General features: G+C 38.4%; 1 protein-coding gene across 4 annotated transcripts in view; it reads right to left on the reverse strand.

Moving 5' to 3' along the window:
- IFIH1 (interferon induced with helicase C domain 1) overlaps nucleotides 1–15,578 on the reverse strand; it is a 59,773-nt gene extending 44,195 nt beyond the window's left edge. For all 4 annotated transcript variants that reach the window (XM_078070898.1, XM_078070899.1, XM_078070897.1 and 1 more), the window contains exons 1-3: nucleotides 14,681–15,578; nucleotides 7,543–7,711; nucleotides 3,224–3,370 (exon numbers count right to left, since the gene is read on the reverse strand). In XM_078070898.1, coding sequence (XP_077927024.1) covers nucleotides 3,224–3,370; nucleotides 7,543–7,711; nucleotides 14,681–15,133 — 769 coding nt within the window. In that variant the 5' untranslated portion in view covers nucleotides 15,134–15,578. The remainder of the gene's footprint in view (nucleotides 1–3,223; nucleotides 3,371–7,542; nucleotides 7,712–14,680) is intronic.
- Between the last annotated feature and the right edge of the window lie 217 nt (nucleotides 15,579–15,795).

The following is a 15,795-nucleotide window of genomic DNA, read 5'->3' on the forward strand; positions in this document are numbered from 1 at the left end:
TGTCTAAGACCTAAAGCAAAGGAACTACATTTTCATAAATAAGTTACCTTTTGTTATTGCTCTGAAAAGGGCCAGAATGGATTGGTCTGTCTGGCTCTCAAGTCCACAGGGAAGTCCAGACATCACGAGGATCCTACACCAGAAGGTCATTCGAGTCTGTGAAGTGGGTGGGGTCCTTATCACTGTGCGGTGTACTACACTTCCACATGTTCTCAGACCGGTATATATATTTTAATAGGCTGTCCTTGCATTTACTGTGTGAATGTTACCAGCACTTACTGTGACTATGCAGTGACCACTGGTTGACTGACATGCCCGTCAGTTGAAAGCTCCACGGGAGCAAGAAGCCACCTCCGTTATGTTCCCCCGCTGTCTCGGCAGTACTGAACACTGAACAGTACATGTCTGGCACGTAGTAGTTAAATAAATATTTGTTAAATGAAAGAGTCCAAAGGAACAGAGGGCAAACGGGAGAGAGGGAGAGAGGGAACACAAGGGGAAAAAAACCCTTTCTGTCCTCTAAGGCCATTATTGAGATCTAGATTTTTTTTTTTTTTCACAACATGCAACTTTAAGTTTTACATTAACTCATAGAAAAACAGAACATTTTTAAAGTTTTGCCTTTAATTTTGTTCACTTTAAGACTCAGAATCCTCCATAGAGACATAAGCTACAGGCTGATGAGACGCATTGCTGGCAACCTTTGATGAAAAACCCTCATTCAAGATACAGGATCATCTTCCAGCCTTGGTCCTGTCTTCGATTCTTTCTAGTGTGGATTTAGAAAATAGCTGGTAACCCACAGAGATGTCAGGTGTCCTACCAAGGAAGTTTATTAAAATGTGACAAATCCACATTCAGATAGTGATTTTGGCATTCCTATAAGATCATGATTTCTGAAAGAAAGCGCAGCTGCTCAAATGAAAAAAAAAATCCTCTGGAATTCAGGTATTTGCTATTCTGTATATTAAACCTCACTACTAAAAGTGTGGTCCAGGACCAGCAATACAGCATCACCTGGGAGCACGTGAGAAAGGCAGAATCTTGGGCTCCACACAGGATCTACTGAATCAGAATGCATTTCATTAAGACCCACTCCTCCCGATGGTTCATATACACAGTAAAGCAGCAGAAGCACTGCATAAAAAACAAACAAACAAGCAAACAAATGAGGCACAAGCCTGAATAGCTGGCAAACTATAAAACATATTGGGACTATTTATGACAAAGGAATGCTATCCTATATATTTAGGTACTTCACATAAATCAGCAAGAAGAATATAAACACCTTAATAGAAAAATAGATAGGGAATTAGTAACAACAACAAAAAGAATAAACTTGCAAAATGGTTTTCCACCAGAAATCAAAAAAATAAAATTCAAATAGCAAAATACCAAACTGGCAAGGCTTGAAAATAATGATATTTTGTAGAAATACCTGTTCTTGTGGAAGAGACTTCAGGGCAATAGGCACTCTCTTATACTACTAAAGGACACCTAAATTGGTACAAGTTCCTGGAGTTAAATTTGACATTAAGTATCAAATGTCTTAAGATTGTAAACATCATTGGATCCAGAAGTTCCAATTATGTAGTATGTTTTTGAGAATTAAACTGAAACATAGATACGAAGAGAGCTATTCACAACGTAGAAATTTTTAAACATCCTAAATATTTAACAATTGATTTATTAATTATAAAGCACCCAATGGATGGAACTATTATTAAGTCATTAAAAACCATGCTATAGAAGACTACCTAACAAACACAGGAGAAATGCCATCGTGTATAAACATCCACTTATGTTAAAAGAGCAGAAGGACAGATACCCAAATGTTAAGAGTAATATATCTACACTGTGGGAGGATGAGTGACTTTTTCTTTGTATGTTTTCACATTTTCCAAATTTCCTGCAATGCAGCTACACCACTTTTCTGAGTAGAAAATAGTAAACTTTGGAAGCGCCTGGCGGGCTCAGTCAGTGGAGCATGTGACTCTTGATCTCAGGGTTGTGAGTTCGAGCCCCATATTGGAGGTAGAGATTACTTAAAAAAAAAGAGAGAGAGAGAGAAGAAAGTAGTAAACTTTGCAGTGATGTGATGGAGTCAGCTTATATCAGCTCACAAAAGCCAATCGTTAGATTTTCAGGAATTTGTGAGCAGGTTAAGCACATCCATTTTAAAAATTAAATAATATCGATTTACAGTTAAATAAATTATATGAAAGCATAGGTAATGAATACTTAAACTCATCACTTCCTAATCGTGTTTCTGGATTTCGCTATTATCTATGTCCTTGAGGCTGTTAATGCCCATTGTATCTGCATAGTGGAAATGCTAACACGATGGTGAACTAATGCTTCTCTCTTTCCAACTCAGGGACATTAGTTTGGAGGTCTGACATCAGCTTCAGTGGGAGCATTTGCATCGTGAAGGTTGGCAAATGCTACAGCTCAGGACTTCCTTTCTTTCCTCCGGAGAATTACCTCTTCAACATTTACCAGCACAGCACAGATTTTTAAAAATTGTTTCTTTTAAATGACTATTTCTTGTGAAAATAGAATGTGGCCCTTTGGTGGGGAGAGAGGAAGAGGATTTTCCTATCCAGTAAATTAGGGAGGGGAATGTGATTAAATTAGTTTGATCCTTCCAGGAATGTTTCATATCAAAAAAGGTGGTCATGGTGGTGAATAGTTCGCTCACCACTTAGTTACTGCAAATCAAGCCAACCCCAGTTTAGCACCTGTCATCTTCTCTGCTACAGCCTTGCGTTTGGTCTCTACAACCCAGCTGAACCTCCCTGAGACATCCCAGTCTATAAAATAAAGAAAAGATAACGAATGGCCTTTTTAATCCTCGGAGCTTGGGATGAATCAAACTAATTCATATATTTGAAGGTACTTTGAAAACTATGAAATATAGGGTATGCTTATAATACTTATCACATCACGAAGACCATGGGTATCTTCTTATAAAGCAAAATTAGAACCAAATGTGTTCCTATTCATAACATATTAATATTGCATTAGTTTTGAAAAACATTTTTAGCCACAAAGAATTCTTTTAATTTAAATGTTTCTAGAAATATGAATTTTAATAAGAATGCTCACAAAACCCCAAGGCCCAAATTTTCTCCCTGTGTTTCACAGATCTCGATGTCATCAACTGATTTTTCGGGAAGTGGCAATTAGCAAAATATGGAAATTATGTGCAGGTTCCAAATACCTGAAACAACAGAAGAATCCACCAAAGACGATTCCAGCGAATCACTCTCCTCGTTCCAGCCCTCTCTCTCTGGACTTGGCTGACCTGTGGCTAAAAGAACTGCCTCTTGAATGTCGGGGCCACCTTCTTGGGATAAGTTCTCAGTCTCTGTGAATAAAGCATTAGAAGGTAAGGAGTAGTGCAGTGCAAGCTTGTGTAGAGTCCGCATTACTGCAATTGCTATTCTGCAAATGAAACAGGAGTTCCTAATGGACATTTACCGGAATATATTGAAGTACTTTGAAATCCTAAACAGAATGTAAATCGTTAATGCAAGTTTTTACACAATATAAGTAGATATTATTGTTATTTTGAAAACCAAGTGGAGGTTCCCAGTAGAAATCTGCCTGAATATACTTTTGTACTTTGACATTTTGAAATGCTAGGAACATAGTTTTTGTTATGATACGGTATTTCTATTTTTAATATGGACACAGTGAGTAATTCTTTTGTAATTACATTTTATCTAAAAAGACATTATCTAAGTATCATGGTAATCACAAAAACAGTCTGATGATTTCCCATCTGACCATTACTGGTAGGAAGTAAGACACTTATTTAGTGACACAAAGTTATATTTAAGGCTGAATTATGAAAATGCAAATTTGGTGGTGGTTTTTCTTTAGCTTGCGCTCTTGCCATTTTGTTCCCTCGCTGTGCGTTCTACATGAGATGTACATATGCTTTAATGTCAGCCTAAATTCATGTATTTTGAATATCTGGAGATTTTTTAGGAATTCAATAAAATATTCTGCATCCTTCCCTTCCCCTTCCCTCCATTTCTCCCATCAGCCTTTCTTCCTTCAACCAACAAGTATTGAATGTTTTCTTAAGGGACTATGTGGGTTACAAAGAAAAATAAGAGTTTCTGTCCTCCTGAAGCTATCATCTATCAGAGAAGACTGATTCCCTAAATAAAGTTTCTTAAAGTATCATTGTGTATTAACCCATCCGAAAGAATAAAGGGAAAGTATGTCCTGAGTATGGAGAATTTCCCAAAGAAAATTGTTGTGACTTTGGACTCTGTTGCTGGGCAAAATGACTTGACAATGTTTGCAGGTACACATTAAGTATGTTTGGGGTTTGTAATCAGAATCGTCCATTTATTTTGTGCTTACCATACAAGTGCTATGGAAATGTTGAATCACTTAATCCTCCAAAGAGCCCTAGGTAATAGGTAATATTATTTTCCCCAGTTTACAGAGGAGTAAACTGTGGCACAGAGAGGGCAAGTGCCTGCTCAAAGCTATACAACCAGGGAAGTAAAAGAGCCAGGATTCAATAAACATCAGTATCCAGAGCCTAGGCTCCTCTATCAGTCAGCTCAGGCCACAATAACAAAATATCATAGATGGAATAACTCAAGCAAGAGAATTTGATTTTCTCATAGTGCTGGAGATTGGAAGTTCCCGATCAATGTACCAGCAGGATTGGTGTCTGGTAAGAGATCCCTTCTAGGGTACAGAAGGCCACCTTCTCATTGTGTCCTCACATGGTGAAGAGAGAGACAGAGATCTCTTCCTCTTCTTATAAAGCCACAGTCCTATCAGATTAGGGCTCACCCTTCTGACCTCATTTCACCTTAATTATCTCCTTGGAGGCCCTATCCCCCAGAAACAGTCACAGTAGATAATTAGGGCTTCAACATATGAATTTTGGGGAAACACAACTTAGTCCATAGTAACTCCTAATCACAAGAATAATCACAGCTAACTTTATTCTGGTCATTAAGACCCACCAGAAAAATTCTTAGATCCCCATAAAAAGAGGTATAGTTCAGCAAACAAAATTTAAATCCCAATCCCTCTGATTAGATTTTCTGAGGAAATGAAAAAATAAGCCCTGCTTTTTGGAATGAGTGGGTCAGGAGCAACCTGCCTGCAGGTAGGGGAGCTGGGGAGTCCACAGATGTTGCCCCAGCCAGGGATTGGAGATTTTCTCCCACTCCTCAAAGGAAGCTCAGAGACCCCTTTCCACTCTGCTCCCTGCCGTCAGAGAAGCCCTCGTATCTGGGTCAATGCCCATCATCACTCCCTTTGGTAGAATGAGGGAGAAGCCCCAACCATGAGAGGACCCTGCTACGGGACAAGAGAGGGGTTTGGACAATTGGTGCCCCTGTTTTTCTTTCCACAAGGCCTTTCCCCCTTTTATAAAGTGCTTGGCCTTGGCCAGCCAGGATATGTGTGTGGGCTGGGGAAATTGTGGATAAACTAGTCCCTAAGCCATTCAAAAACAGACACATAAAGACCTAATAAATTTATGGCATATAGGAAAGAAAGTGAAGAGGAAAGCATGAAAGTACTAGATGTATGTGATGAGTGTGTTACAATGTAGGTATTACCTGGGATGTACTACACTACCTACATTGCTCTTGTTCAAAGAATTATAATTTTTAGAATTACATTAAACTTCTAGAGGCGACTGCGTGGCTCAGTCGGCTAAGTGTCCGACTCTTGACCTTGGCTCAGGTCTTGATCTCAGGGTGGTGAGTCGGAGCCCTGCATTGGACTCCTTGCTGGGCATGACGCCTACTAAAACAAACAAACAAACAAACAAAACTTCTAACAAAGCATCTGGTGAAGAAGAATTTAAAAATATTTTAGAAAGAGGGGTGCCTGGGTGGCTCAGTGGGTTGAGCAACTCTTGGTTTCCACTCAGGTCATGATCATGATCTCCGGGTCCTGGGATCCAGCTGCATAGGGCTCTGTGCTCAGCACGGAGTCCGCTTTCCCTCTTCTTCCCCATGCTCCTCACCCCCACTTGCTCTTTCTTTCTCTCTCAATTAAGTGAATAAAAATCTTTAAAATATATATATATATATATATATATGAAGAAAACATGGCCAGACATGTTGTATATGTCAGGAGAATCTAGAAGACACTTTGGAGCAGATCTTCTAGACTCCATCCTAAACAAGTGTGCCATTGTACACAACTGTAAAATGGATAGATACCCTCGAATTTGAGGGACGGATATGACAAGGTCTTGTGACCTAAAAGGTCACCTTTCTAATGTTTCTCATTACACTGACACCAAAATTTCTCAGGGAACAACAACAACAAAAAAATCTAGACTGCAGCCATTTTCTCTTCGAAATTTAAGCCCTTCAATGTTTGTCATGGATGGAAAAGGTTCCATGAGGTCCTGAAAGGGAACTCATCATGGGTGTGTGTTGTGTGTGTGTGTGTGTGTCTGTCTCTGTATATGCATATATATACACAGATATGTGTGTGTGTGTGTGTATTTCTACCTACTGGGCGAAATTAACCTATTTCATAAATAACATAGAATAAAAAATAATGTGCTATTTATTTTAACAACTTAGTAACTTTTTATTTTGCAAAAGCAACTGAGGAAAGTGTTTACTGGGCATCTTCTTCCATTAGAAAGTGGTATGTGGCAATAGGGACTTTGTGTGTCTCACTTAAGTCCATATCTGCAGCATTTACAACAGTGTGTGCGGCACTCATCACACGTTGGTCATTGAATGAATGATGGGATGGCTGGATGAACAGAAGAAGTGGAGTAAGCTTGAAGTGACTGTAATGTATTTAAATCATTTTATTACCAATTAACTTTCAATTTGTCTTACATATGAGATTTTTGAAAACATAAGATACACACCCTGAAAAGAAAAGTAAGATGGCAGTTTATATTAGATTTACAAATAATATATGTGAAAAGACTCTAAAATGTTACTTTTATTATTATAATTGAAGGAACAACAAAAAAAAAACCTCACAGGAAGTAATATTGAGATATGTTGGTAATTATAGACCTCTTATCAAATGTTTAATAAATGCCTTAAAAATTGATATAGATGACCGGAAGACTAGCAGCACAGTTGTAATAACCACTAAAATATTTTCTTCCAATTTATTGGTTATCTAATCAATGTATAAATTATTTTGATAAAAATTTTAGATAATCATCTTGTCTTCAATATAAGATGAATAGTGGAAGGAATATTAGACTAGGGGTCAGCTGCCAATATAGCTGCCAATATTTGGCAGCTGCATAAATATATAAAGCTGCCAATATATAAAGCTGTCAATAGCCCAGTTGGCTGAGTTTTATGATCTTTGGTAAGTTAATCTTTTCCCATGCAACAGTTTCTTCATTTGTAAAGGGGAAAAAAATAGATGATTTCTCAAATCGCTTCCAATTTTGAAATTTTGATTCTCAATATCTTAGTGTTTGACATTGTGTCTACAGGCTTCGTTAAGCTTTCAATCACTAGGGAAAACGTACAAACTCTTTTTTAGTAGAATTAGATATACCTGCATTGCTTTCAAAGCAAGTGGTGCCTGTTAGCTCTTGGATAAGGGCGTGGTTTTCCGTTTGATGCAGAACAATCAGAAATGCAGAAAACCAGTTTTCTTTCTGCACGATCCTTTTCAGTAGCTCTCTCACACCTGATTCATTTCCATTGCTTTCTGCAGCAGAAATCTGTTTTAAGAGAAAAGCAGAATTAAAAAGATCACACAACTTCTGAACAATTTTAAGCAGGAACTAGCCTTTTTAAAAAATGAGCAATTAAGCGTAGTAAGTATTAGTAAAGGCTTATATCTAACCACTAAAGAAAAGAACAACATAACTTACAGTAATTCTGGATTGTAGCTGGGACAAATCTCTGGGCCAAGCCCCCTTTTAAATATGAACCATTTTTTAAAGCCACTAAGATATTCAAAACTTACACTTAGGAAATAAAGGTTCTACCTTGGTCATTCTGAATAATGGGGACAAAAGAAAATGCCTTTCATTTCTAGTTCTGTTATGTCTATTTGCATCAATTTCGTTCTGTATATCTAGGGTTTGCTATTTCTTTTCAACCCATGGAGTCTATAAATAGGAAGCCAAATATTTCTTACCTGACTCCTCTTTCTTGCCTATCACTACTATTAAGTAATTACTATCAAAAGATTTATATTCTTGTTTACTTAGTATTTGCAATATGTATTAATGACTATAATATTTTCCTAAATTTGTGTTTATTTAATATTATGAGACTAATTTATTTATACATATATTCCTTAAAGTATGGGGCAGAATCATTTCTATATCTATTCATTACAACTTTTAGTCTTCCTTTGACTTCTCTTTTAGACTAAACTAACAAATCATTTTAAATGTAGATCATTTGTGTAATCATCATCACAGTGCATTTCCCAGTTCTTAATACGGCACTCCAACATTTGGAGAAAAGACCAATACAAGCCACATTTAGACCAGAAAGAAATGAGACAGGGCATCATCAGCCTGCTGTGCCTTTGGGAAAGGCTTCATCCCTCTGGGCTTCAACTTCTGGATGTGCAAAATGAGGCAATTCAAAGGAAATTTCAGGGCTTTTCCACTCTACCTGCACATTAGGCACACCTGGGGAGCTTTAAAAACACTCATGTCTGGGATCTACCCCCAAAGATTCTGACTTATTTTGTCTGTGTTGGGAAGCCAGAATTTTTTTTAAGGATCTCATGATTCTAATCAGCAGCTTAGATGAGAAATATTGACTTACCTCCTCTCAAAGGCCCTTCTGAACATTTGTCCACCTCCTACATGTAGAATCTGGGTTGATTAGCTAGATTAATTGTTTCCTATTAAATTTGTGTATTTTCTAGTCCTATAAATATATCCTATAACTTTTTAGTGTCAGGTATTTGTTTGCATTTTTGGAACAGTGTCTGACACAAATTTAGTGTTAGTTATTATTATGGATGACTGAAGAAAGCATCTACCTTTATAAACACTTCACCAGTGGACACTACTTAGTACAGAAGTATGCAGCATGATTTCTACCCAGTGGGTATGTTTGTCTTACTAGATAATACTTAATAATGTTATTATAAAGGCTTTGCACCTATTAACCCAGAAACCCTGAAGAAGGAACTAATATTAACCCACTTCGCAGACCAGAAATCCAAGGCACACAGAATTCCAGTTACCTCCCTGAAGCCAAAAAGCTAGTAAATGGCAGAGGTGGAATTTCATCCCAGGCAATTGACTTCAGAGGCCAAATACTCCCTTCCTGAGCTATAATTATAGCTACTAATTGTCTCCAATTTTAAGCACATTTTCTGACAAGAAGTGGATAAGATGACTACTGGACTTAATAAAATTTAGGTGATTTCAGTCCATCTCCCTCACAGCATTTTCTAAGCAGATTCTTGCTCATTTTCTACCTTTTGTCTAACTTCATTAATCTCCTAATGGAAACTTTTTGTCTTCTCCGGTGTTTGTAGCATCTTTATTATTATCTGCTAACTTAAAACTTAGTTGCTAAAGACGTTTAGTAAGACTGGTTTGAGCACCTTCTTTTAACTCAATCATTTCTATTTTTAATTACCTTACTCTTTAATCACCTTTAAATCCATCTGACAGAAGTAATCAGAAAGCATTTCTCTAAAAAGATAAGTGATACACTGTAATGAATATTCTTACTAAAAACCTAATTATATTATAGGCATTAAACTTTCATCCACTATTAATCAGTTAAGTTGATTTTAACTGTAAAATTACACTTGTCAAGCTTGCTTTGTCCTTACTGTGTTCAGGCATTTGAGGATCATTATGTCATGAGTCTTTTTATTATCTGAACAGTGGAACTACATAGAACACCAGTGCAATTTTAGCAACTTCATCAAGATTCTGAATTTTTAAGAAGTCTTCTGAATTTGAGTGCTAGAAAGTACCTTTGAAACAGCCATATATATATATATATATATATATATATATATATATATATATATTTTTACTTAATCTGTTCTCCTAAAACATACTAGAGACATTAGATCCCAGTATTAAACTTGATTATAGAAATTGAGAGGTGAGTATTTAGACTTGAGACTTCAACAGGACATGTAATGATTCTCACTCATGTTCCTCCCTCACTGAACATTTTCCCTAAATATGCAGTTTAAAATATTTCTGATACATTGTTAACTAATTTATGGAATACAAAATAAATATGAATTTGTGGGTAATACAATTACATGCTTTCACATTCTAAATTCTTTGATCTATGTTTTTTCTTTCCAACCGAAATCAGTAGAGAAAGCAATGATATTTCCATTAAGCACTGGTTTGCCAACAAAATTGCTTGATAAAAATGTTTTCACTCCTTCATAAAAACCTTAGATAACTATTTAAATATAATGGTGATTTTTTTTAACACAGCAGACCTCAGCTCTCATCCCAGTAACTCAGGAAGCAAAACTCATGTTAAAAAGAAAGAATTTTTAAAGACTAGTTCCTCATAGGAAGAGAAGAAAAAATAAAACAAGATGAAATCAGAGAGGGGGACAAGCCATAAGAGACTCTTAATCATAGGAAACAAACTGAGGGTTGCTGGAGGGGAGGGGGTGAGGGGATGGGGTAACTGGGTGATGGCCATTGGGGGGGCACATGATGTAATGAGCACTGGGTGTTATATAAGACTGATGAATCACTGACCTCTACCTCTGAAACCAATAATATATGTTAATTAATTGAATTTAAATTAAAAAAATAAATTTTTTAGAGAGAGAGAGAAAAAAAACTAATTCCCCATAAAAAGTTAATGTGTTTCTAAATGAATATGTATCAGCACACTGACATAACTGCTTTCTTACTAGTACTTTTTCTTGCTAATAAAATTCTTACACATACTAATTTACCTGACAATACAATGAGCTGGGGGAGACTGACTCAGCTTCTCATCTTCATGTAAGGACAACTGGACTTGGTTTCTAGCTGGACTGAACACACTATCTCTGGTTCTCCTATGTAAATGAAAGGTATATGGGGTCTTCCTGGACTCTGGATGTTTAATACTTTGAACTGGCCAGGACTGAAACAGGAACCTCTCTTCAGCTGTTCAGACTGATATTAAGTAACTATGGAAATGTTTATATGGTTACCTCTTTTCCAGAGTTCATGGCTGTCTAAGTTAATGGATGTGCCAAGAGGTCACTAAGTGTCCTAAAATAAAAGCAGGTCAGTCCAGGGGCAGCCCCTTTCTATTAGGGATCATTATATTATAATGATTTATAAAATGACTCTTCTATTTATCATTGACTCCCCAGTATTTATAATAGTGCCTTGCATACGCTAGACATTAACTATTTATTAGAAGAATGAATCAACACTACAACATAAGCTCCATGAAAGCACAGACAGTATTGGCATTATTATCCAGTCTTTTCACCGCTGGCATGATGTCTGCCACAAGATGTCACTCCATAAATTTAAACCCAATGAATGAATAGTCAATCCATTAAAGATGTTTTTTTGGGTACTTACTGGACACAAAACTAAATCTAGGATAATTTCCGGAGGCTCTGATGTATGAAGGGCAGGGGTTGCAGGGATGGACATAAGATTCATAAACTAAAATGACAGACCAGTAGAAAATGTCTACTAGAAAACAGGAAAGGGGCGCCTGGCTGGCTCAGTCGTTAAGTGTCTGCCTTCAGGTCATGATCCCAGGGTCCTGGGATCGAGCCCCGCATTGGGCTCCCTGCTGGGTGGGAAGCCTGCTTCTCCCTCTCCCACTCCCCCTGCTTGTGTTCCCTCTCTTGCTGTCTCACTCTCTGTCAAAATAAGTAAATAAAATCTTAAAAAAAAAAAAAAAGAAAGCAGGAAAATAATTAAAATAAAATATTTTTTTTGAAGCCCTAACTTCTTATTCAGATACTACTTTAGGCTGTCAAAAAAGCAGATTTGGAGATCTTATGTCCATCATCCATCCATTTCCAAATGCCTGGCAAGGCAATCCATGACATCATGCGTTCTTATCCTTTATCCCAGACAACTTTTGGAAATAAATTCAATCAGCCAGTTAATACTTATTAAGTACCAGTTCTATACCTAGTCCTGGCTAGGTTTCTAAGGATGAAAGACATAGTTTTTCCTTGGAATCACAGTTTAATCCAGGGGCTTTAAGAAGATCTCAGTTTCAATGTGGTTGATTAACCTAAATTTCTGAAACTTTGAATTCACAAGGAAAGGTAACCAAATGAATGATGATAAAATTCATCATCATCATCATATCAAAACAACTCTTTATTATTATTATTCATTAAAAAGCTTTTTCATAAACATGATTTCTCATTTGTATTCACTAAAGTACCATGAGTGAGAGGAGACATTATGTCCATTTTCATGGGTAAATTTAGGATCAAGGAACTTAAATAACTTGACCCAAAGTAACACATAGAGTAAGAAACAAACATAGATCTCAAATCCAGGTTTTCCCATTCCAAATTCTCATGTTTTCCCCCAGTACGATTTGCTATTTTGAGATAAATATTCATCAATGACCCCCATATCAATATAGATTCTTCTAAATCTAGTGCTTCTTTCCAATAGCTTATTTTTCCACTGTCTTCGATAGCTTTGATGGCACATGTAAAATGACGTGTAGACATGATTCCAGAATCGCACAGAGACACTATTCCTCCTCAGAAAGCTTCAAATGCATAGCTCCTCCATCTTTCAGAGGCTCTTTTGAAATATGAATTTGAGGGAGAGTTTGGGTTGCTTTGGCTTTAACTGCTACCCAGTACATAAATGCCCCTTTACTCTACATCTTCTTTGTGTCAAATCCCTTGCATTACTGCTAGCTGCCTCCAAGCTTGCCAGAATCAAGAACTTGGATAAAATCTAGCTGGCGGAAATTCAATCCAGGCAAGACAAAAGTGATGCTGATAGGCAGAAGTATTTAGAGTAAATAAGGAGAAGTGCTGTTTCGTTGGCAATCGGGACATCATACCCACCAAACATAAACAGCTTTGTGGTGTTACTGGACTCTGTTGCTTCTGGACTTCCTAACAGCTACTGTGGCTGGAAATGCCATCTTCCATCTCCAGCTGGCTTGAAGGCTGCATACTGTCTTCCAAATTAAGATTCTGCCACAGTGATGTACACATTTGTCATATCCAGCTGGACTACTATAATGCGTTCTAGCTGGTTCTCAATACACAAAACTACATAAACGTTACAGACAACAGTGTAAAGTAATTTACTTGTTGGGAAAACCAGCCATCAAAATTAGATGCATGCTTGGGTCTTTGGACAGCCCTATGGCTGTCAAGTCTACAAAGGTCTATTAACTTTACTCACTAAAGACCAAGTTACATCACAGGCTAATGTGAGGCCAGTGTCCAGAACTTTGTAATGAAGATACAAACAACTGGTGAATCCAAAAGTAAGGAAGAAAGGAAGGAAGAAAGACGTAAAGAAAGAAAGAAAGAAAGAAAAGGAAGAAAGAAAGAAAATGTCAGAATCATAGCATGTTAGACAAAGCCTTTGACTTTTACTCATGGGTTTGTTTATTTGCCTACATGCCTTTCAAAATAAGATTTTTATTTACTTACAACCCTGAATAAGTCATGTTCAAATAGGTCAGCATTTCTATACTTCACAGTACATCCTTGTTCATTAAAAAACAATGAACAATGAAACATTACATTAAGTATAAAGTGCCCTATAAAATTCACCCTATCAAAATGCCACCTAAAAAATCCACTACTCCTTTAATATGAAAAACTACAATTGGCAACGTATTTTTTTTCAATGAATTATCTGCAACTTTTAATTCCCAGAGAATGTCATAACTTTGATTAAAGAAAAAAAAGTGTGTGTGTAATGTAATTTCTCCATTTGGACCAAGATCAAATGGTGTACATATAATATAGGCCAGAGATTGGCAGTTTTTTCTGTAAAGTCCAGATACTAAATACTGTTAGCTCTGTGGGTTGTATGGTCTCTGTTCAACTGCTCTTAAAATGCGAAAGCAGTTATATCATGTAAATGAATGACCATGGCTCTGTTCCAATAAAACTTTCTTTATGAGCACTGAAAATTTAAAAAATCTAAAAACCATTCTTAGTGTTTGGGCCTGCAAAAACCAGTAATAGGCTGGACTTAGCCCATGGGTCATGGTTTGCTGATACTCGTTCTATCGAACTATATAAAGTAAGGCATAAAATTGCACACCACCAGGACCTAAATCCCTAGGTCTGCCACTGCTTTCCCGGGACACCTTGGGCAAGTTACATAACCTACCTCAGTTTTCTCATCTGTAAAACAATGTTAATAAACTTAAAAATCTTAATGCATTATTGGGAGCATGAGCTCTGATAATAAGTTTTGCAAATGATACTAAGTGTCTATAGTAAGTGCTCAATAAATGTTATCTATTAGTACACATTACTATTTTGGAGGTAACACCTCTTTTGGCTTATTTTAGTGAAAGGATTAGAAAAAGAGCTTTTGTTATACTCCAGTTCTCAAAATTATGTTGTTAAGTGCCTAACTATTCTCTTCTCAAGAAAGGAGGGAACCAAATTTACCCAGAGATGTCAAAGAACATTTGGAGTGGGGCAAAGGAAGGAGCAACCCCGAGTTACAAAATCTGCCTCCATCTGAACTGACACCTACCCGATTTCTGTCTTCATTTGTCAACAGTTCCTTCTCCACACACTTATCCAAGATATCTCTAACCAGAAGTTTGTCCACCAGGGTGGGCTGGAGGAGGTTCATTAGTTGGAGACACTCATCATGAACGTTCTCAGAGGATGGAGAAGGCAAGTCGGTGAGCTCTGGGTTCAGGTAGCGGGCGGCTAAAACGCTGCCTGCTCTCTGAAGAGCCACCAGAAATTGTCTGGTCCAGCCAGGGGGCCAGCCTCCCTTCTCCAAAGTGCTCAGAAGTTGATCAGCTGCCTGCATGTTCCCAGCGTTGATGGCCGTCCTCTGAATCTGCTCCTTCACCTCATCGGGCAGAAAGTTCAGGTAGTCCAGTACGGGCTCCACCTGGATGTACGTTTTCACTCTGGCCCTGAAACACGAGAGGAGATAGCAGAAACTCTTGTCTGCCGAGTAGCCATTCGACATCTTTCGTTCGTGCTCAGCAAAGGGAGAGGATTCTCCCTAACAGACCGACAGCTTGCTGTTCTCTGCTCAACAGGTGAGCTGTGTGTCCCGCGGTCGGCTTGGAAGCCCGCAGGGTCCGCAGCTCTGGGCCTGACGGAGCGGGTGGTCCGCAGGACCCCCAGGGCGGCGCGCGGGGGCTCGGTGGGTCGCACCTGGGCAGGGGGCGGGTGGTTAGGTGGCGGGGCGCGCCGGCCCGGGGACGCGGCGGCGAGAAGCTGCGGGCGGCGGGCGGACAGACGGGCAGGCGCGACCCCTCCGACTCTCGGCTGCGCTCGTCCCCGCGGGAGACCAAGACGCCGCCTCTGCCAGCTGCGGTGGGAGCTTTGACCCCGCTTTCCGCAAGGCAGTTCTTGTAGTTTGCCGGACTTGGGTTTCTGTTTCGATTCTCTCCGTCTGCCTCAGGCCTTTCCAGACGTAATCCGCCGGGGCGGGGAGTGCACGTTTCCCAGAGCAGGAGACACCCTTCGGTCGGCTCTGGCAAGGACAGTCTTTGGGTGGCAGGCACTGTGGGAAACGGAAAAGGAAAGCGAATTCGGAAAGCAGCGATCCAACAATACTCCTCCTGCAGGTATTTTGACTTTTTTTTTTTTTTTTTTGCAGGGTTCTGCCTCAAAAATCAGACT

This window comes from Halichoerus grypus, chromosome 4, assembly GCF_964656455.1.
Source record: "Halichoerus grypus chromosome 4, mHalGry1.hap1.1, whole genome shotgun sequence".
Classification (NCBI taxonomy): domain Eukaryota; kingdom Metazoa; phylum Chordata; class Mammalia; order Carnivora; family Phocidae; genus Halichoerus; species Halichoerus grypus.